Source organism: Otolemur garnettii, unplaced genomic scaffold (genome assembly GCF_000181295.1).
Source record: "Otolemur garnettii isolate 467f Iridium unplaced genomic scaffold, OtoGar3 scaffold00070, whole genome shotgun sequence".
Lineage (NCBI taxonomy): Eukaryota > Metazoa > Chordata > Mammalia > Primates > Galagidae > Otolemur > Otolemur garnettii.
Genome location: NW_003852465.1, coordinates 3600420 through 3624495, shown reverse-complemented (window position 1 = coordinate 3624495; position 24076 = coordinate 3600420). Strand labels below are relative to the sequence as shown.

The following is a 24076-nucleotide window of genomic DNA, read 5'->3' as shown; positions in this document are numbered from 1 at the left end:
GTTGTTTGGCAGGTCCGGGCTGGGGATTCGAACCTGCCACCTTAGGTGTACGTGGCTGGCGCCTTAGCCGGTTGAGCTATAGGCGCCGAGCCAGCACTTCTAATAAATGCTTCACTTCCCCAGTAACATCAGTATATATGTAGTAATAATTTCTTTTTAGATTTATTTTTCTTTGTTTAGGACATTTGTTCTTGCTGTAATAATCTCAATACGCATGTCAGATTTTTTGTATCCTTTGAATGATGGATGAAAACATGTATTTGTAGATAAAATATGTATAGGTTTCTTAAAGGTACTATAAAAACTCATGACATGTGAAATAATTTTACGTGTGTACTGCTAAGCTATATACGTGATAACCCACTCTCTCAAGAGCACATAGGTCAACTAAGAATACAGAGAGGAGAGAATAGAAATATTAATAAACAGCAACCCCAAAGTATGCCTCTCCCCTGTTATTTCAGTCAAGTTTTTTTTACCAGTTATATTCATAAGAGAATCTCTCCTTTAAAGAACTGAAATTTGCATGAAAAAGAGAAGTAGTATTAAATCACTTATTCATTCAATAAACTAAACACTTACTTACTACTAAATGCTAGACCTAGGCACTGTCAAGAGGTCAGCTTAAGAAACAGTTTCTGAATACAAGTGACTGGAGGACTACTCAAAAATCACTTTGAGGTTCTTGACTCCATCCATCACCCATGCAACCAATATTTCTTGTGAGCCCACTATACATCAACCACTGCTCTAGGTGAGGGAGAGACAAACAACATCCTGGCTCTCATGGAGCGCCCATATGGTGAGGAACAACAGGCTACAAAGAAAATAAATCAAAGAAAAAAGACAGAGTAACTTTATTTAGGGTAATGTCATTTCATGTTGAAGAGACACCTAGTGAGCGAACTTTTTATTTATGCTTTCATTGACATCTTGAAAGGGACTGATCACCTCCACATCAACAAATTAAAGAGGATTTTAACTGTCTCTCTAAGCATGTGATACTGCTGACTACCTTCATTTTGAATTTCATAGGCTTGTGTGGTGAATTTCCTCTTCAGGTTCTTATCTGTTGCCATTGGTATGACATTAACATAAGCTATATAATCATATCTAGAATTTAATGGAAACAGTCCTCTATCCAACCAAGGGAAACAGATTTTAATTGATGTGCAAACTGGACAGCACCTGGAGAAAAGCTTAATTTTGTTCTTACCGCGTTTCCCCCAAAATAAGACACTGCCTAATATTTATTTTTTCTCAAGAAGACACACTAGGGCTTATTTTCAGGGGATGTCTTATTTTTACTAAGTATAATACAACAGTCTACATTTATTCAAATGGAATTTGAATACATTTATTCTTCTGGAACCTGGCGTTGGGAGCCAACCTTGCTGGTAGGGCTGGTGCTAGTGATGCGTGAACTCCTTTCCCCTAGCTGCTCCCACGTGTACAATAGGATGCCTGCAACCGCGGTTACCACATGTGACCACAGTTACCACATGTGCACCCACGCAAGTGCAAATGGCTCAGAGAAAGGAGCTGTGGCAGATAAAAGGTATTCCAGTCTTCCTTACAACTCTGCACTGAAATGCATCACTAGGTCTTACTATCAGGGTAGGGCTTATATTTAACAAATGCATAGAAATCCTGCTAGGGCTTATTTTTTTGGGTAGGTCTTATTTTTAGAGAAACACAGTAATTTCTAATTGTTTTTAGAAGATTACTTAACAATGTAAGACATTTATTCAACGCACTGGAGAGTAACATCAAAAACTAGTATCTGTATAACATGTTACATTTTATAAAGAAGCCCGTTCACATTATAATTACTTCATTTAATTCTCATAAAATGATTATATCCTATGAGGTAGGTAATAACTGCATATTAAAAATAAAATCCTACTTTTCAAATGATATGACTAAAAAATTAGATTTAAATACCACCCTTTATTTTTTCCTTAATATTTGGGAAATTCTGAAAAATGTAATTAAAAACATAAGAAACACCTCTAATCACAATACTCAAAAATAACATTTGCTAACATTCTGTTTCATTTAACATTTCTTCCATCCTATCCTTATTAAGTTTAAAATTTTAATTGCTTCATACTAATGAGAATATTAATATTTTCTAAAAAAGAAACTTGCTCTTTCATTAAAAATAAACCAGGATTGGGGGGGGCTACTATGATCAAAATGACTGTGAAACCAACTCAATTTTTCAAGTTGTAATTGCAAAGTCACAAGTAGAAAAAGATATACACAAAACATTATAAAATGCATTCTAACCTGTTCAATCTCTTTGGTTTTTGATGCTATTGCTTTAGAGCGACTGTTTAGCTGACTGTCTTCAAACAACTCTATGCCATCTGCTGCATTTGCCTCAGATTCTTCTGGCTGGTCAATGAACAAAGGTGCTGTGGATCCCGCCTTAAAAGAGAATTAGAAATCTTTAATCACTTTCTTAAAGGACATAGAGCATTTCAGACGACTATATGTAGGCACTAACTGGTAGAATATATTAACAGAAGGTGCTTCAAGTAAAGAAAACTCTTTCAATTTCACTACATGAGCATATGTGAAGAGGATTAAGAGGAAATGATTGCTACTTTCTTAATTTTAGGTAAGACAAAGCCTCTAGGCTTATTCTACTCTAAAATCATACTTTCCACTATACTGAGATATAGATAGAAAGATTTGCCCCACAACTATTTCTTAAACAATCTATTTGTGAAACACTGAAGAGAAAAAGTCCAGCTGGAAGAGGTATGTGCACACGTAACAAAATACATGAGAAGAGAACATGGGAAATAGCCTAAGAACTTACTGAAATCATTAGAAAAAAATCCCATGGTAATGATCACTTCTATTTTAGAGCACCAAATTGAAAGTGAATAAATAATCCCATAGCCAGGAGGTCATCCCCTATGAATTGTGTCAAAAAGGAGGGGATTAGTATAGAAGCATTTATACTTACGCACATATATGCACAGACCATCTCTGGAAGAATACTATCTTTGGGGAAGAAATGGTAAAAGAAAAGTGTCTCAGTAGAAACACTTGGAAGAAACAGGATGGAAGGGACATGCTGTAAATACTTCAGCATTGTTTGAATTTCTGACAAATGTATTTATTATCTACTAAAAATTTTTAGTTTTTACAAGTCTGAGTTACATATTTCAAGGAATTTAAAGTAAAGGCATAAGAATCATTTAAGAGATAAGTGCCACCATCAGCATCAGTTTTCTTCTCCAGGTCATTACATCCATGTTATTACTCTATAACCCTTATGGTAAGCTCCCAAATTATCTCTTACTCCTGCTGCTTGCATAGAAACCTTGTGGTCAAAAAGAAAAGGTAACCAACCATACAAAACATACAGGTAGTCATAGGACACGAGGGGTTCACAGTAACAAGGGTATATACCTTTTCCTGGGGATAGATAACAATTAGTTTTTGTTATCTAGTAAGAATAAAGGAAGGGCCACAGAGATTTATTTATAACTTTCAACTGCTATGGTCTGAATATTTATACCCTCAAAAACTTGGGACCCCCCCCCTTTTTTTTTTTTTTTTTTGAGACAGGGTCTCTCCTCTGTTGCCCAGCCCGGAGTTCAGTGGCATGATCATAGCTCACTAAAACCTCAAACTCCTGAACTCAAGGAATTCTCCTGCCTCAGCCTCCCAAATAGGGACTATAATCACCTAATGGCTTATTTTTCTTTTTCGCTTTTTTTTGGTAGAGATGAGGTCTCCCAATGTTGCTTAGGCTGGTCTCAAACTCCTGGCCTCAAGTTATCCTCCACACCTTGACATCCCAAGTGCTGGGATTACAAGTGTGAGCCACTGGCTGACCCATGTTGAAATTTAACTGCCAATGTAATGATACTGAGAAGAGGTGAAACCTTTAAGAGGTGATTAGGTCAGAAGAGCTGTGCCCTCACAGATGGGTTCAATGTCGTAAGTGGTTCTCTCTCTTTGCTTTTATATTCTGATGTAACCAACACTTAAGACAATATCTAGGAAGCAGAAACCATATGCTCATCACACCACAAACCTACCAGTACCTTGATCTTAGATATCCCTGCTTCAGGAACTGTAAGAAATCAATTTCTGTTCTTTGTATATTATCCAGTCTTGAGTCTTGTCATAGCAACACAAAACTAAGACAGAGGTCTACACACAAAAATGTAAATTGGTGATTATAGGACACATATCAGAGCAGATAAAACAAAAACAAAATGACGGAAAAAATAACTTAAAAGAGCTCACTGGTAATTAAATTTAGCTCAATTAATTATAGATATTATTGTCCAAGGTACTATAAGAAAAATAAGCCAAGTGCTTAAGATATATTCTATATATAGGGTGGACATAAAGTTTGTGTGGATTTAAATAGTTAAACATAGTAAATTTCAATGAACTTTATGTCTACCCTGTATATACTGCTAGACACACAAAAAAATTTAATAAAATTTTTACAAAGGTCATCAATGAAATACAAATGGTATAAAATTTTACAGTGGGTAGGAAAGTAGAATCAAGAAAGATCTTGAGTCTTATCTCAAACTCTATTGCTTCTACTGAAGGAATATGAATTTGAAAGAAAGTCGTGGAAGATGGGCATTTTGGATTGGGGACAAAGTAAACACACACATTAATGCAGAAAACTAAGTTTGTGTAAGTACAAGTAAGTTTATATGTGAAAACAAAGTCATATTTTCACATTTAAATGTAAGAAAATGCTAAAATTTTACTCTATAGCAGGAAGTGACCTATTCAATTGAGACATTCTAATAGCCTTCAAATAATGTGCTTTGCATTCTGCCAAAAGCCAAATTCTCACAGCTATTAGTTTAAAGATTGCAAATTATATCACTACAAAACTTGACTGCAACCTCCTTGATGGCCAGGATGGTGCCTCAAATTAGTGAATTTACGTAAAATATGAGAAAGCCAATACACACAATATTGTGTGTCTTGAAACACTAATCCCAAAACATACCCTATTTTGCCATGCACAATGCACAGATTTTTTAGGGAGAAATAAGGATGCACATCATACATGAGTAGCATAATTCCATATCTATGTAAATGCTTCAAATTCTTTTATTTATGCTTATATGTTATTAGTGTCACTGTAGAAAGCAATAACAATTCCCATATGCAAAATAATACCCTGAAATATGATAATTGGTTTCGTTGAACTTATGACAAAGTTGTAACAAAGCATTTTTGGCCAATAAAGAGCAACGTATTTTCACTTCATAAACTTTAGGTGGGTCCTAGCAACCTAGCTGATATTTTTACAAAATTCCTTTATAATATAAAAACCAAGTACCTAAAGGTAAACAGCAAAAATCTGAATTAAAAAACTAAAGTGAAAGTTTTTTTCCTGGAAGTTTGGGCCAAAAATGTAGGTGTGCATTACATACGTGAGCACATTATATACTACAAAATACAGTACACTAAAAAAAAGTTCATAGTCAAAAGTTCAGTAAGCTATGAAAAATCTATTATTTCATCATCTTCACAGAGCGTATTAATATATTAAAGTCTCTGAAAAGTACCGAAATATCAACACCAACCCACCTCTTTCACTCTAGCATTTCCCAAACATACTAATTAAACTTTTTTCTGTCCTCAGACTATTAAGACCCTTTATTAATACTATTCTGTCAAATGCTTTATGAAACACTCTATTGCAAGCCCCAAAATAAAAGTATAAAACCAAAGAAATAAACCACAACATGCCTGAATTTTTAAGCATATTACTGATTTTATCTTTAATTTCATTGGACTTTCTATTTAAAAAATTGCTTAAAACTATGATTGTGACTGCAAGAGAAGATAATATAAGCATTCACTCTCTCTCAACTCATAAACATAAATCTACATGTTTCTGAAGTACATGAACTGTCATTTACATAGTACTAGTACGGACACAACTAGACTTAAACACAAATGCATGTACAGGTGAACACACATGAACAGCACTGTGCTAAACTTTTTCTTAGCATCAAAGCCCTTCTTTTTTTCCAGGTTGTTCTGTTAAATTAGGTAAGAGTTTATACAGGGTCAAGGCCAAAATCCTTTTTCCCAAAAGGCATGAAACACTTAAATGAGTAACTAACAACAGCTCAAGAACAGATGATACTATCTGAGTAAAATATTAATAAGATACTAATGGGACTGAGTTTACAAAGAGTATAGTGAAAATTTCCCACCTGCTTTATTTCTAGTATGAAAAAGTATCAGTCTGACTTAAAAAACATTTTAGAGAATGGAATGGTATCAAGCTGATGCTGCTTTTCAATGTGAATGGTGTATACCAAGTAACAAACATACTATGGTAACATCAGTTCTACTCTCTTCAATCTTGCCTTTGATCCAACAGAAGATCACATCTGATGTATGACTCTACTTATAGAGTACTTAGGGTTATTATTTACTTTACACTAATTCAAAATCGAGCAATTTCTGAACAAATTCCAGAGAAAAGACAGAGGTTAAAAAAAAAAAAGTCTTTGTAGATCCAATGTCACAATGCAGTGTCAGGATCTATTCAAGCAATGGGAGACCTTGAGTGAAATACTTAAAATCTGAGAAAGGTAATCAGATTTTGTAAGAAGCTGAGATTAAAAGTGATGAAAATGATAAGATGAATCTACTATATTATATAAATGAATACTATATTAATATTCATATATATAACTAATATAAATGAAAGACTTACTAATTCAAGTATTAAGTAAATAAGAAATTAGTCTTACTATGTAGTCTTATTTTGAAAAATAATCAGTATCCCAAAATAGCAATTTTGAAGCACACAAATCTATTATTAATATAAAAACCATTATTCTAACTTACTAAAGAAAATAACTTATTAAATGTATGTCTGTATTATTCATGCTTTTAAGTAGTGATGGGAAAGTGCCAGAAAGTGACAGCTTGATGTTTTTGATACATTTACTTGAGGATATGTAAAAATATCTATTATTAAAGGAACAATAACAAACAAACCTTGACCTATTTAAGAACAACTGATATCTAGAAAACAGATCAGCATTTTGCAAAAGAAAGGCTCTAGTTATGTACATTCTGATAGGGTTTGCACTTTTCATGAACAATGTACATTAGTTACTTTAAAAAGGATCTTTAAAAAGTGTATGAAGATGTAGTTAAGTATTATCTCTATATAGATTCCAAAGCTTGACGCTTTTATCTCAGGAACTTCTATAAATGTCACCCCCTAAATATATCTAAAAGCCAGAATTCCCCTTCAAATATAAATAATTTGTCATAGTATAGAGATTTCTATATTGTCTACCTAGCAAGTCAAAATAATTCCACAAGTATCAAATCCTGAATCTAAAAGTTTAATTTTGCCAAAATTTCTATATTTCCCTTTTATACTTGTTATAGATTATACAGAAATTTTTCAGTTTATTTTCAAATATTCTAATATAAACATTTTATAAATAGTTTTGTAGGGAAACTGTTCTCTTCCAATACTCAAGACATATCAAGGATATAAGGAATAATTTCATTTTTGAGGATATTTGTGAGATCATTTGCATCAAGCATAATATGCAGTAGAAATATAACCCACAATCCAAAGTTGAATTATATTTTTGTTCTGAATTCAATGGTTTATGACTAGTGGCTTAGCATGACTTCCTGAGATAATTTTAACAACAAAGTTCATTAAAAGAAATATATAAATAATGTGTTTTTCTTATACTCCATACTTAACACTATTCTTTCCTTCCTAAACCCCTGAAGATATTCAAACACAGAGTGATTACTGAATTCAGAATCATTCATATTCAATCACACTGTGTGGTAAATTTTAATATCTGTAATTCATGAAGATACATTCTGAAGTACTAGAATAAACCAAATATTTTCCACCCATAGCTTAAAATCCAGATACAATTTTCAGATGTAAAACACGAAGAAGAAATTATACCTTACCTCATACTCAGAAATTTCAGGCAAGTTACTTTCATCTGTCTTCTCTAGCTTTTCAGCAGCCCACTTGCTTGCAGCCTCAGCAAGTTCTTTTTCAGTTAGCCTACTAGGTTTGTCTAACACCTAATAAAAATAAAAGAACATTTCTGTTACAATTCTCAAGGGCTTTTAAACTTCAAACAGATCAAGAAGTATACCACTCTACTTACACTTAAAATCAGAAGCCTTCAAAGTTTATAAAGAGAACAGATACTCTAGAAATTTACATAGAACAAAGCGAAAGACAATGACGATTAGCTCATATGCTAATAGTATTTAGAATATAAAAATATGACACTAGTTTCAACTTTCTATTTTTAATTATACTCCAAGAAATAATGCCAAAAGCTCATAAAATAAATTCCTAATTAATGCAAAAGTCCAGAAATGCTATTTTTGTAATTTTTAATGAATTATGTAAGTTCTCCTCTCATGAAATTTTTAGACTTAAATTTCATTTTTTGATCCTACTAGTAGTTCCTCTTAACTATACACAATACCAAACAAGGTACAGGCTATGAAGTTACAGACAGACCTAGGTGTGAACTGCACTTAATGAGTCACTAGGTAAATTATTTTGTATACATAATTTATAACACTGCGAGCCTTGGTTTACTCATTTACAAAATAGGGGTTAATAATACTTATTTTACAAACCAGTTGTGAGAATTAAGAGAGGTAATAGGCCTGACAGTATCTAGAAAAATGCTTAGTACTTTAATTTTTCTTTCTTTTCCATATTCATTGATATAACTCTATTATACTAAAAGATATTCGAAGATCAGTGAGTTCATAGGGTCAAAACAAAAATAAAGAAAATGTTTTTTTGAATATAATTCCCACAATATGCTCTTAAAAGGCTGATGTTAAAGAATAAGATTAAAATAGTAAAATACAAATCTAAAAATTCATTCCTTAGACCCGTATGGTAACTCTGATTCTATTCTATTTCTTTAGCATTTTTATCAACTAGCCCTGCTGTGCCTAATTTTGTCCCCATCTCTTTTCTCTAAATTCACATTGATTCCAGTAAAAACCCCCATCTTAGAGTACACTGCCATTTAGGAAGTGCTCTTATTTACAAACCAAAAAATATATATTTTAATTAAATAAAATTCTAGGAAGGTGCTTTATTCATCTAAATTATAAACCAAGAAACTGGATGACAGTGACTAAAGTTAATAAATACTGACATGGGACTTAAAATTAGATCTTTTACATGGAAAGGACATTGATCTCTTTCATTACTTTATTAAATTCACTCATCTACTGGCTGGCCGTCTATAGTATTTACCGAAAGATCATAGCAGTATGTCTACACAAAGTATATTCCACAGCCAGAGAGGAAGCTTACTAAAGCCCTATTCATATACTAGGTTTAAAAAAGTATTATTACGACTCAGCGTCTGTGGCTCAGTGGCAAGGCGCCAGCCACATACACTGGAGCTGGCGGGGTTTGAATCCAACCTGGGCCTGCTGAACAACAATGACAACCACAACCAAAAAAGCCGAGTATTGTGGTGGGCACCTGTAGTCCCAGCTACTTGGGAGGCTGAGGCAAGAGAATCGCTTAAGCCCAAGAGTTGGAGGCTGCTGTAAACCGTGAAGCCATGGCACTCTACTTAGGGCAACTAGTGAGGCTCTGTCTCAAAAAAAAAAAGTATTATTATAATATTACTCATTAATAGAAGGTCGTTAAAGTAAGTTAGAAGAAAACAAACACGTGTGGACAAATAACTAAGATATTCAAGAAAAAAATTTTATATTCTATGTTGTTTTGTGGGGAGGGATGCATATCTGTGTGACAGAACATTTATGCGATTTCTCTTGTAAAGAATGAAGCAAAACAAACTGTAACTTAACCTTTCTATTCATCTGTTGTTAAATCTGTACAACTGAATAACTATCACTCGAAACTAACTTCTAACAGCAGGAAATAATTCCTACAGGAGGGCCACCATAATGTTTATACAAAAAGTCCTCTGCCAAATCAGATAATTTAGGTGATAAAGCTCCCCAGAGCTACTAGGAGACCCTGGACAAAGGACACGGGAGAACCACACTTTCCCAATACATAAAATTATTCTAGATCTGAAATTCTGATACTCCGATTCCATTTTAAGATGTTATGGTCTATGTAACGGAAACGCAAATATCTATGTGAAGCTTCAGTCTAAAGTAGCCAAATCCATTATGATTGTTCACCATTGAACATACCTTAACAGGTAGCACAAAGTCCTATGCCAAAACTTATACTTAAATAGCATTGTATTTCAGGGGAAATGAATATTTCATACATAATAATTTCAATTTTCATAATAACTTGGAAAGGCAAGTACTATTTACACTTCTTTCATTTATTACCTGCCAAGAAAAACAATCCAGTCTTTCGGTTAGGTTAAAAACCCTTGATATGGTTAAGACAGAAACAAATACTCCAATCAATCTTTGCTATCCAAAGCCCAACATTCTACAATGTTCAGACTTCTGGGAAAGTGTTACAAAGATACAAATCGCTATAAAGAAATATTTTCTCCCTTTGAGGCACAGAAGCAGCTGTCCCCTTGCCAGATAATTATCTACTTTTGCTAAAAAGCCAAAATAAAAAAGACAGAAGAATGAAAAACACAGAAGTAATAGCAGTGATGGCCGAGAGAAAGGGCGTGAGCTTTGTAGAAAGAAGCTCTCTAACGGAAGAGAACAGATGGAAACAGAAACTTGTCACATTTTTAACTTGTGAGGATCAGAAGCAGGAGTCTAGAAAGGTAGAAATGAGAAGAATGACAAAGTGAGGGATAGCTGTGTCCTTAGGAAATGGTATAACATCTGACCCTTCACCCTCTTATAGAATGGGACTCTATACACCTACATCTATCATAGGAATCTTATGCATTCATACAAGAAAAAATACTTAATATAGTATCTAGAATAGCACAGTTATACAATAAATTAGGTTTCTACCTAAACACCCAAAGCACAATCAATCAAATATGCTCCATCTGAATATTATTCCCACCTAGTTATGATCAAGATGAAAGCCAGGGTTACAATAGTGAGTACTAATTTTAGCATAACGTCAAGTAGAATAAAAAAGCTGCCTATACTCTAATAGGAATTACTTAAAATTCAAGTTTTGAAATACAGCAAATTAGTCTCATATGCTAATGGTAAAGAATATGTGTGTAAGAATACAAGTATAAAAGAAAATCATCACATGAATGCTAGATAGCCCATTTCATTTACCTTGTAATTCTTTAAACTGATTTTAGAAAGACAACAAACCTTTGATGATGAAACTGCTGAAGAACTCGAGGGTGAAGTATCTCTTGATGTTTTCAAAGATTGTACAGGCCTCTCCTTATCTATATAAAAAAGTTAACATGTAATTTTTTCCAGTTCATTTATTTTCAATTAGGTCATTTTGTAACAAAACTAATGAAGGGGGCCATATACTTTTTTTACTACTAAAATTTTCCATTACATTACTAAATTATATTAACATCTGAAACTACCTCTCTCTCAGAGGCTGAGTACCACCAAAAATTTCAAATAACTCAAAGCTAAAGGATATCATACAAGGCTGTCTAGGCTATACCACTGCCAGTTAGCAAACATGGAGCCACTGAGAAGACCCTGAGAAAAGCAAAATATGTTTTAAAATCATGAATGCTTCCTCTCCCATGTTCCTAAATGCCAACTTCTAATATATCACAATACAAACACAAGAGTATTCTGTAGATACTACCAAAGTGAACTAGGTAATTAACGGGTAGCTCATGGAGAGATGTATGCAGGAAGTTTAGCAGATATTCCTAAAATGTTTAGAAAGTTTATAAAATAAAATTAAAAAACTATGATTCAGAGCACTAATCCAGTGCCTGGCATGAATGAATACCCACATATTTGTTTAATGGTTGAAAATAACCTGTATGAGATAAGGTCACTAACCTTAGTCACTTCAGATATTCATATGATGCCGTATGTAAATCATTTTTTATAAAAACTTAAGCCAGAAAATACATCTGAATAATACTACTTCAGCAGGTTCAACAACTACAAAAAGATGGGTTTAAACTAGGGTGTGCCCAGTGGCTCATTCAAGCCTGTAATTGTAGTGCTTGCTTTGGGAGGCTAAGGCAAGAGGGTCAATTAAGGCTAGTAGTTCAAGACTAGCCTGAGCAACATGGTGAGATTCCATCTCTACAAAAAAAAATGAAAAAAATTAGCATGCACTGTACAGCTGTGATATGAGCAACTCAGGAAGCTGAGGCAGGAGAACTACTTGAGCCCAGGAGTTGGAGGCTGCAAGCAGCTATGACTGAGCCACCACACCCCAGCCTGGGCAAGAGAAAGAGAGATACTGTCTCTTAAGAGGAAAAAATAAAAAAGATGAGTTTAGTTAAATATAATCTTAGAAATTAACAAAAGTAAGCTGTTACTGGCAGAAAAACATTTCATTAAATTGTGTATGTTTGTCAAATACAACATATAATCCTCATCTGCTCTTAGCTGATATAACTGACAAATTAAAAATATGGAGAAGAGAAAGTGGCACCAAGTTTGGAGTCACACAGAAGCTGGTCAGGACTAGACAGCAGGTTACGGCCAAGAAAGCAGTCAAGAGCAAAAGCAGAGACAAAATGATCCTGAAACTGAGGCAAAACCAGCTAAAATCAAAAAGCTGCTTAAATTCTTCCTACCTCAGCCAAGAAATAATGCTAAGTAAGGGACTCAGGGCTTGAAGACTTCTGACCACCTAGGGCAGCATGAATAACCTTTTTCTAATGTCCAGCAAACCTAAAGGGCTTTCTCTAGACCAGTGGTTCTCAATTGAGGACAATTTTGCACGTCCCTCTTTACCCTCCCTAATGTTTGGCAATGACTGAGGATTTTTTTGGTTGACACAAAGTGGGAGAATGCCACTGGCACATAAAGCAGAGGACAGGAATGCTATTAAATATCCTGCTATTGGGGTCTGTCCTCCATAACAAAGAATTATCCAGCTTTGAATGTCAATATTGCAGAGGGTGAGAACCCCTGCTCAAGGCTGAGTAGTCTAGCAGTTTTTAAAAGTGCTGGCACCCACCAGGCTGGGTGCAGTGGCTCACACCTGTAATCCTAGCACTTTGGAAGGGTAAGGTGGGTGGATCACCTGAACTCAGGAGTTCGATACCAGCCTGATCAAGAGTGAGACCCTGTCTCTAAAAAAAACAAGAAAAAAAACTGGCCAGGCTGTGTGTGGGTTGCTTGTAGTCCCAGCTACCTGGGAGGCTGAGGGAAGAGGATTGCTTAAGTCTAAGAGTTTGAGGTTGCTGTGAGGTATGATACCATGGCACTCTACTAAGGTGACCAAGTGAGACTCTGTCTCCTCCCCCCCCCGCCCAAAAAAGTCACAACCCTAGTGTCTTTTAACTTGTGGTACCATTATAGACTTTCACACTAAGCAACACTAAAAGTTCTTACAGACCTAAAAAAAATCAAAAGAAAAATACTATGAACCACCACTGCATCCCAAATGACCAAAAGCACGAGCTATATAATCATTCCTTACGGCATTTTCACCGCCCGTGGCAAACTCCACTGTATTGCAATAGTGTCAGTCTACCCCATTACACTAAAGTTCCAAGAGGAACAAGTATTAAAGCTTTTTTATTTCTGAATATCCGTGGCCTACATAGCTCAAGTCCTTAAAGACAAGAGGAAACACTCAAAAAGTACCTCCCTGTCCTATTCAGCAATCCTTTGAAAGACGATGAGGTACTAGATCAATCAGTATAGCACACTATGCTCATTAGAGGCACCGTAGGCTGAATTCTAGCACCTATGATCTAGACAGACACACGCACACACACACACATCTGCCAGAGCAGCTGACAATCTTTTGCTCAACATTTCCTTGACAAACAAGACATCTGTACTGCAGCTATGCCTATGCCATCTGTTGTCCCCAAATGTAGTTTTAGGACCTTTCCTGATTTTTAGCTGCTCAAAAGCTAAAAATAGATACCAACCAATTTCACATGCAGAAGCAAAGGAACACTGAAGGATAGTGTGAGAGGTTTATATATCCACATATATTCATATACACCTGTTGCATGAAAGGAAGGGCAGGCAAGAGGCAAAGGACAAAGAAAAAGATACGTTTAAATGGCAGCAGAAGCAGCCCAGAAAAGGCAAACAGAAATTGCTTGATTGATCGAGCTGCCCTTAGCAAGTCTTATTTGCCAATTGCCTGTCTGTTCTACAGATCTCAGTCTTCAATGGCGTGGGCTATTCCTGACCAGGAATGATAACCAGATAACCAACCCACTATCCCCCAAATCCTACTGTTCAACTCTGGTTCTGACAGTAGACTAATGGATGGTTATATACTTTTTGCATTTCCATAACCTCCATCAATTCAAGCCTCCCACCCCTTCAAAATCCCAAATCAGAATCTAGCTCAAAACTCACCTGTTTCTGGCTTTCTTTCATGCTGCCGTTTGTAGGAGGCATCAACACGCATGGACTCTAGGGAAAGGTGGGCAGGGAGGAATTAGCACCAGCACCTCTGTGCCCAAGAGGAAGAAAAGAAGAACCCAGGTAGGAGAGATGAGAACAGGAGCTTCTCGGCATTTCTAGTGACCCTAAATTCTTTCCTACCCTGCTCTCAAGTTGGGCTGCCTGAGCAGCCACCGCTCAAGAGGAATAAACAACAGAATAGGAAGAAGCTAATTATAAGTTTAAGCTAAGGCCAGTCAAGGATAACATGACCAGAAAGGTCTGAGAAAAGGTTCCTTACAGTAAGGTAAGACACTGAAAGCTGAAGACAAAGAACATATCTTACTCATCATTGCAAGTTACCTGGCCTATTCTCTCCATAAAATTGACATTTGAAGGACTGTTAAAGGATCTATTTCTGTCGCTCTCAGACACACACGCATACACATGCGCAAAATCAAGAGCAAAAGATGAACCACCACTAGAAATCAAAAAGGATACCGGGAAAGTTGTCAAGTGGTCATTCTGACTTGCTCTCACCAAACAAGTCTATTAACTCGATCTTGCTTATTCTTTTAATCCTTACTCTCTCATAGGATTTTTCTTTAGAAACAAGTCCACAAACTACTGTCTTGGTTGAACCTCTAATTATACCACATTTACAGTTTTGAAACATTTTGTTAGCTTCCTCAACTGTAAACTCTTAATGATCCAGATGGATTTGGCATTCTAAACAGCCTAAATAATACTAGTCAGAGCTCCCATGGATTCTTCCCAGAAAATGCAAACTCCTTCACATTTATTTCAAATGCATTTTATAGATCCCAAATTGCTAATGATACTGAATCATTTTGGCACCATCAGCACCTTACCTTGAAATATTTCAAGAAATATCATGTAAATTATAGAAAAAAGAAATGAAAATATACAGGTGGGCTCATGCCTGTAATTCTAGTAGTCTGGGAGGCCAAAGTAAGAGTACTTGAGGCCAAGAGCTCTAGATCAGCCTAAGCAAGAGCAAGACCCCATCTCTACCAAAAATTGCAAAATTAGCCAGGCATGGTGGTAGGCACCTATAGTTCCAGCTACTCAGGAGGCTGAGGCAGGAGCCCAGGAGCCCAGGAGCCCAGGAGTTTGAGGATGCAGTGAGCCATGATAATACCATTGTACTTTAAGAAGAAAAAGAAATATCACATAAATACTGCCATCTTTCTTTTGCAAGAAAGATGTTAAGAGTACAGTATCCTTTTCTCCTTTGGCCAAACCCTTAGTTTACCTACAGCAACTATTCAGAGCCTTATGTTAGGCATTTATTTCATGCATTATTAACTTTATGTTACATTTACTTTCCTATTCTTATTTCCCTTTTAATAAAATTCTTCACCTATTTAATCCCATTTTATTAAGTGTTTATTTTGTTAAGCTGCCTCAAATTCTTTCTCAAGTCATGTGGTAAGAACAGTAATGTTTTACAGAAGGCCAACTCATATTCCACAGTCACAGTAGATTGTAGGCATCTCTTTCAAACTCTTGAGTGCAGTCACTCCGCTCAGAGAGCCTGACATCAACCATGATCCAAGTGTATTCACTACATCAATATCAACAACTGCTATAAATCAGGTCTTTTTAACCCTGAAGAGTTACTTTACCAACACACCACTGGTGGTGTGTTTATTGATTCTGGTTCCAAATTTCAGAGACAATAAAGAAATTACCACATGTAATTACAGGTTCTCACACATGTTGTCTTAGTTAATAATATTCTAACAGACCAGTAAAAACCACCCAGCCGAATTGCAGATCATGGACAAATTACTTATTGTTTTAATTCACCAAGTTTGGGGGCATTTAAGATAATCACAGAAACAACTCATTTTCATTGTGCTTAACCATTTCATCCCAAAGATTCTACTGGTCTGCTCATATTAAATTTTTTTTTTTTTTCTGAGACACAGTCTCACTTTGCCATACTTAGTAGAGTGCCATGGCGTCACAGCTCACAGCAACCTTCAACTCTTGGGCTTAAGGCATTCTCTTGCCTCAGCCTCCCAAGTAGCTGGGACTAGAGGTGCCAACCACAATGCCCAGCTATTTTTTGGTTGCAATTGTCATTGTTGTTTAGCAGGCCTGGGCCAGGCTCGAACCCACCACCTTCAGTGTATGTGGCTGGAGCCCTACTTACTGACCTATGGGTGCCGAGCCTGCTCATATTAAAATTAAGTGTCTTATTCTTCTTGCCCCCTACTAAGGCATTAAAATGATTTATAAACAAGTCTTTAATATTTTGCCATGTGGTTTTCATGCTTTTGTACTTTTGTGTCTATCTCCCTATATATTCCTAACTACATCTTTCTCTCTTTTCTGTTGGTTATTGTTCCTTAACTATGAGTGTTCCTCCTAACCTCAGTCCTTTTTGCTGTGCTATTTTTGCTTGGCTCCAACCAACACTACAAATATAAATGTCTCTAAACTCTGCCTCTTTCCCTCACTGTTCTATTAACACATTCTGAGAGAATGCTACTCCTTAGCTATTCAGCCATTACCTCTCACAAATGATCTTAGCAAGTAGACTCTAACTCTTTGCTTGACAGCAAAAGAAAAAAAGGCTCAAAACATTTCTGCTTTTGCTATAACTTGCTAAGGAAAATTAATTCCAGGTTACAATGGAGGAAAGCATCTAAGAAAAAAAATCTGAAGTGGAAGTATAAAAATCAAAATCTGTATGCCCATGTCAGTGAGTGAAAGAATAAATGTGGAAGAAACAAATGAAAAGGAATTTTAAATTCGGGTTCCAAATACCAGATAAAAATTTTTCCTCATTGAGAAAGCTGGAGAAGCAATTACCAAAAACAGTCATGAAATTCTGCAAGAGTTTCACAGTATTTGGTGGCTCCCTGAATACGATAGCCAAATGTAAATCCGGTATAATCTTTCCAAAATAATACTTTCTTCCTGATGTGTTTACCTGCTGAAAGCAATGATAAACCAGACTGACAGGCCACTTAGGAACAAAGAGCACTACAGGGGAAAAAAATAGAAATCATCATTAGAGATGATGAAGTTAGGGGCAAACTATTAGATTTGGCAAATAGGACAAAATAAGTACTTCTGAAAGGAAGTCCTAACAGGAAACAAAAGTTATAACATAAATACGTTCATCTCTCATTTTAACAGCTAAATTTGAAAAAGAAAATTAATATATAAACAGATGAAGGTATGGTTATTAGATTCTGAGAACGTGATTTGCTTTTCTGGATTGTGAAAATATAGGAATTTGGGGTTCTTACGAAGAACATGATTTCTCAAAGATCTGGTTTATTCAAGCAGACAAGAAACAGAAAATGAAGGGACAAAAGACATCAAAAGACGACAGAGGAAATAAACTAGCAGAGGGCTAGAGAAAGCTTTGTATCACCTCGGCCTCCCCCAAGATCCATCTTTAGGAGGTCAGTGATGTTACAAGTTTAAATAAAGATCAGTCCACTGATTATACTTAGAGGTGTACTTCCCTTAATACATCAGCTAAAACCACATGGGCTCACTTTTCAACATAGAAACAAAACATTACATCATCTGCACACATTAGGAACATGGGCTATCCACAGAACTTACTGAGTCCTAAAATAAGGATAGTATAAAATGCCTACACAAATGGTATTAATTATCATTTTACATTATTAAGATGCCAGAAAAGCCATAGTTGTTCCCCCCAGCATTCAGCCAGGAAACTCACAGGCAAAGCTCTCAAGAGTAAACAATGCAGCTTGGTGCCTGTAGCACAGTGGTTACAGCACCAGCCACATACACAGAGGGTGGCGAGTTCGAACCTGACCAGGGCCAGCTAAACACCAATGACAACTGTAACAAAAAAATAGCCAGGCATTGTGGCAGGCACCTGTAGCTCCTTGGGAGGCTAAGGCAAGAGAATTGCTTGAGCCTAAGAATTTGAGGCTGCTGTGAGCTATGATGCCACAGCACTAGTACCAAGGGAAACACAGTGAGACTTTGTCTCAAAAAAAAAGAGTTAACAACAGATTCTTAAACAAGAATAATATTTATAGAAACTAACTCAACAGTACACTAATAGCCTAGCTCAGTTACCAGCCCAAGAGCTTTCAGGAAAATCCTAAATTATACTTCAGGGACTCCACATGACACAGCTCATCCCAATAGCCCTTCTCTCCTGGTATCCTTCCATCAACTTCTATCCATCCTTCAGATATCGTGTTAAATGTCTGTCCCCCTCACTAGATCACTGTAGGAGACTGAACACCAGGCTTATAAGAGTGGTCATCGGTTCCTGAAGGAGGCACTGAGAGCGGGACAATCTCCTAGCCAGCCCAGAGATGTTTTGCAGCCCAGAGACAAGCCCTTAAGCAACTGAGTGCTTTAATGAGATAGGAGCGATAGCTCAGTTAGCAAGCAGGTGTTATACTTTTGAACATTTGTGGTGCAATAGGGTGGGAGTCAAGCCCCTGGGGAAAGAGCATGTAGGGATCATTAAGCACGTAGTCCTTGTACGTGGGCCCCCACACCTGTTGTACATTGTCTCAATAAAAGGCCACAGCAGAGGTTACTCAGGGCTTCCCTGAATCTATGGGAAGGCCACCTCTTGCAAGACTGTACTTCCAATCTATGTCCTGTCCTAGCTGTTTCCTGAGTGTGGTGTTGGTGTGGAGTAGCGGCACCAACAGATCATTAACTCAGAGGGCAGAGAAGATTTGTCTTGCTTGACAAACCATCTATGTTCAATATATTTTCTTGAATAAAAGATTGTATGAGTATTAAGCACACTATAGTGACTTTCAAACCAAAAAAACTATTTCTATTTAGCTGCTAAGAGAGTTTATCTTCCCTTTCCTTGCCTAATATACATTAGCTGATGCTCATGCACAATTTCTATATTCTCATTAGAAATCTGCACAGAAAAGCCTTCTAAGGGCAGAATTAAACTTCAAAATTGTAACTTTCATTACAATTTCAGCTATAATCAAAGAATCCAAGTAAATTTCAAAATTTATTTCTACCCTACATGTCTGAAGACATGTGTCTTTTCCTACTAAAGTTCAATAATGGACTCTATCTTCTGAATGTACTATCTCAAAACAGCACCTTTAATTCTTAGACACTTTCAGTTATCTTTGAAGATGTGTTTTCAAAAAGAATGAAATATTGATAAGTAATTATCTCCCTTTAAAATACCTCCTATTGCCAAGAGTGGTGGCTCACGCCTGTAATCCCAGCATTCTGGGAAGCCGAGGTGGTGGACTGCCTGAGCTCACAGGTTCAAAACCAGCCTGAGCAAGAGTGAGAACTCGTAGCCAGGCGTTGTGCCAGGCGCCTATAGTCTCAGCTTCTTGAGAGGGTGAGGCAAGAGAATCACTTAAGCCCAAGAGCTGGAGGTTGCTGTGAGCTGTGACGCCAGAGTGTCAAAGTGAGACTTTTGTCTCAAAAAAAAAAAAAAAATCCTTCAATTCTTAATGATTGCTGCTGATATCAGAAAATAAGAGGAAGGTAGACCCAAAGTTAAAGCAATAGAAAACTAGACAGGGCAACTAGACAGGCCAAAAGTAATACACTCCCAAATTTTCTATAGTAATGATATATATTATTTTTTTCTTCACTAATATCACCGGAGATATTTTAAAAATTCAACCAAATATCACACTGATTAATATAGAAGCATCACTGTTAAATTTTACATTAATCCCTAGGAAATGTTTAGAATTAATTAACAAAGAGGTAATTTGTAAGCACTTAAATAATCATCCCTAGGACCCATGATGGATTAACAAAAACAAAGCAAGGCAATCTTTATGTCATTGTTTTGATAGAGGAAATGCCTGAACCTCAAGAGTTTCAAGAAATTGCCTGACAAGGCCTTCCATGACATTATCAAGTAGAAATTAAGACAAGAAAGATAATAGTAAAAGTAGAAAATCACAAATGTTGATTAACAGCAAGCAATGCTGATAAAAAGCTGATGGGGGGGATGGTGCCTGTGGTTCAAAGAAGTAGGACACTGGCCCCATATGCTGGAGGTGGTGGTTCAAACCCAGTCCCGGCCAAAAACCGCAAAAAAAAAAAAAAAAGTTGAGAGAGAAATCTCCACAGGTATCTACATTTCGCCTATGGAATTCCACATGATTATTAATGACTAATACAAAATACAGAAACCATAGTCAATTTGGAGATAAACAAGCTCTTCTTATTAGGTACTAAGATACAGGATTACTAAATGAGATGTTAAGAACAAAGTTAAGAAGCCAAAGTTAATTAGATGAAATTCAGCATTTCTACATAGATTTTTCTTAAAACATCAATTATATACAGAATGCACCGGAAAAAAGTATGGGGGGGGGATATTTCATTTCAAAGTATATGTGAAAATGGGTTAGACTTCAGTTGCCTGTAATCTCAGTAAGGGTCACTAATGAAATTAGTTGTCAAAATAAAAGTTCACTTCTGGTGTTACAACTTAAAAGGAACAGAAGGAAAATTAAGAAAGCAAAAGGTCTGCAAACCGTGACAAATCTAAGGTACAGCAAAAGAAACCAAATACAGTCAAACCTGTGAAAAAATCATGAAGGATATGATGGTACTCCTACATCCATAAACGGTTACAACACAGAAGAAGAAATCTCTTCGTATATGTATATGAGGTCTGACAATTAAGTTCCCAAACTTGTCCTAGAAAAAGTGCTACACACCTCATTGCTGAATACTAAGGTCACCAGATGGCCAAGGGAAGTGGCCTTCAGCAATGAGGAAGGTAGCACTTTTAATAGAATACGTGCTTGAACTCAACTGTCACAGCCCCTACGATAACAGCTCTGACGGCCATTCCAGAAAGAGTTCTAAAGCTGTGATGAAGGGTAGACGAGGCAATGCATTGCTTCCCAAGGGGAGTACCTCCAACATGACCATAATGATAATCAGCAAGCAGGTATGGAGCACTTTTTCTATGATGAGCTTAGGAACTTAACTATCTGTCGTTGTATATATAGTAGAATCTCCATAGTTGACCACCTCCTTAAGTTGAGCTAATTTTCATAGACTGAACATGTATCACATGTATGTATCAGTACAATAGGCCTGGCTCCTATTTGACCAGTTTGTTACAGTCCCTTGTGGGTGGTCAACTTACAGAGGTCCTAGTGTGTGTCTAGATGTGTGTCTATCTAAATAACTAGTATTAAGAAAATGTTACAGGAGAGATATTATTTTTATAAAGATTAAGCTATCTAAAGGTGGAAGAACTAGATGGTGATTTAACAAACTTATCATACAAGGTACTTTAAAAAAGAATGTGTGTGGATCACTTTTAATGCTATTATCCTAAACAAAAACTAAATGACATAGTGTAGATAGGAAAATATGAGATTTATCTAAAAGAGAGGACAAAAAGAAAATAAATACTGGAGAGTTGGCAAATGTAGAGATATTAATTGTAACAGAAATAAACTTCAAGTAAAAATATTTAGGGTATACACAACAAAACAATTCTAACTAGGAAAGTACCATAATAAAACAGGAGAAAGGAAATGAGGTTAAGTAGGAAAACCTGCACTGCTGTCATGTAAATATGAACAAAAGGAACCAAAAGTAATATTGCATCCACGGCTATGGTCAGGTTGGCCCAATTAAGTTAAAGTCAGAAAATTCCTGTAAGTAAAGCACAGTATAAAAACAACAGTTTGAACTAGAAGGATAATTAGTGTGTCTATAAGAGATATAAAGGTCTATAAGAGTAACCAAAAGACTAAGTAGAAGAAATTTAAGTGTATTAGTGCATGAATGCATGTGTGTGTCAGCACAAAATGGGAAATAAGCAGTTGAAGTAAAAAAGTGGTAAAATCACTCTATGGCTTATAATTAAGAACATAAGAAAGATGCATACAAGAATTATGAAGAAAGAGTCCTTAAGTTACCCTGGGCCAAACCACTTGTGATCACTAGAATAGGAAACATTTCCAAAAAGCATGAACAAAATGCAAAAAGTTGTAAGTTAATGAATTAGAAAACTAAGATCTGTAACAAAACTATTACTGGGTCTGGACAGGGTGGCTCATGCCTATAATCCTAGCACTCTGGTAGATCAAGGAGGGAGGATCCCATTGAGCTCAAGAGTTTAAGACCAGACTGAGCAAGACCCTGTCTCTACTAAAAATAGAAAAACTAACTAGGTGTGGTGGCGAGTACCTGTTATTTGGGAGGCTAAGGCAGGAGGATCACTTAAGTCCAGGAGTTGGAGGTTGCAGTGAGCTATGATGACACCACTGACCACCACCCAGGGCAACAGAGTAAGACTCTGGTCTCTCAAAAAGAAAGAAACAAACAAAAAACCCAAAAAAACTTTGTCAAAATTTCAATTTACATTAGAAAATGAAACTTCAGGGTGGTGCCTGTGGCTCAGTGAGTAGGGTGCCAGCCCCATATACCCAGGGTGGCGGGTTCAAACCCGGCCCTGGCAAAACTGCAACAAAAAAATAGGGCACCTGTACAGCTACTTGGGAGGCTGAGGCAAGAGAATCGCCTAAGCCCAAGAGCTGGAGGTTGCTGTGAGCTGTGACACCACGGCACTCTACCAAGGATGACAAAGTGAGACTCTGTCTCGAAAAAAGAAAAAAAAGAAAAGAAAACTAAACTTTAACACATTGTTAATTAATCTAGCTTAAGTGATAATTGAAGAACCCTGTTTTTCAGTCCTTTTTTGAAGAAAAGTCAGGTGATTTGTGGCATTGAGATTTAAAGTGAAAACATGGTTATCATAAGTATGTAAAATAATTACTTTTTCCATTTGCTGTTTAAAACAAGATTTCTCTACTAACTTTTGGGGGGGGGAAACAGAATCTGCTCTGTCATCTCCACTAGAGTGCAGTGGTATCATCGTAGCACACTAGAACAGCAGTTCTCAACGTGTGGGTCGGAACCCATAGGAACTGTATAAAGGGTCATGGCATTAGGAAGATTGAGAACCACTGTACTAGAACCTCAAACTTCTGGGCTCAAGCAAGCCTCCTGCCTCACCCTCCCTAGTAGCTGAGACTACAGTTATACACCACCATGCAAGCTAATTTTTCTATTTTGCAGAGATGTGGGATGGTCTCACTCTTGCTCAGACTAGTCTTGAGCTCCTGACCTCAAGCAATCCTCCTGCCTCAGCCTCTCAGAGTGCTAAAATTACAGGCAAGAACTACCATGCCTAGTCCTCTCCATTAACTTTTTACAAGATGATTTTACGTAACTGTTCTGTACACATGAAAGGAATACAGAGAAAATTTTCATAGTTCAGCCCAAGTAGTTAAAGAATCAACCAAGGTAACACGTAAAAAGAGTTTTCCCATAACAAACGTTTTTCCTGATTAAAGAACTTTACTTTCAAAACTAAATGACCAAAGAAAATAAACCTGCAGAAATTAATAAAGCCCTATGCACTGTTTCATTCCATTTATCCCATGTTTTAGTCTCCCAACTTTATTATCTTTTCATCACTCCAGATATAAAAGGTATTAGATCTCAAAAGATGGAAAAAGTACATGGAGACCCTAAGACAGGAGCACTGCACTGTGACTTACCC

The 24076-nt window shown here is 36.4% G+C and overlaps 1 protein-coding gene across 7 annotated transcripts in view; it reads right to left on the bottom strand.

Annotated features, from left to right (window-relative positions):
- Positions 1–24076, bottom strand: part of PPHLN1 (periphilin 1) — a 131593-nt gene that overhangs the window by 47417 nt on the left and 60100 nt on the right. For 4 of the 7 annotated variants that reach the window (XM_023515358.1, XM_012807508.2, XM_023515359.1 and 1 more), the window contains 4 exons: positions 14470–14526; positions 11299–11378; positions 7981–8100; positions 2293–2433 (listed from right to left, as the gene is read on the bottom strand). In XM_023515358.1, the coding sequence (XP_023371126.1) occupies positions 2293–2433; positions 7981–8100; positions 11299–11378; positions 14470–14526 (398 nt within the window). The remainder of the gene's footprint in view (positions 1–2292; positions 2434–7980; positions 8101–11298; positions 11379–14469; positions 14527–24076) is intronic. The other 3 variants (XM_023515357.1, XM_023515360.1, XM_023515356.1) reach the window with 1 other exon arrangement.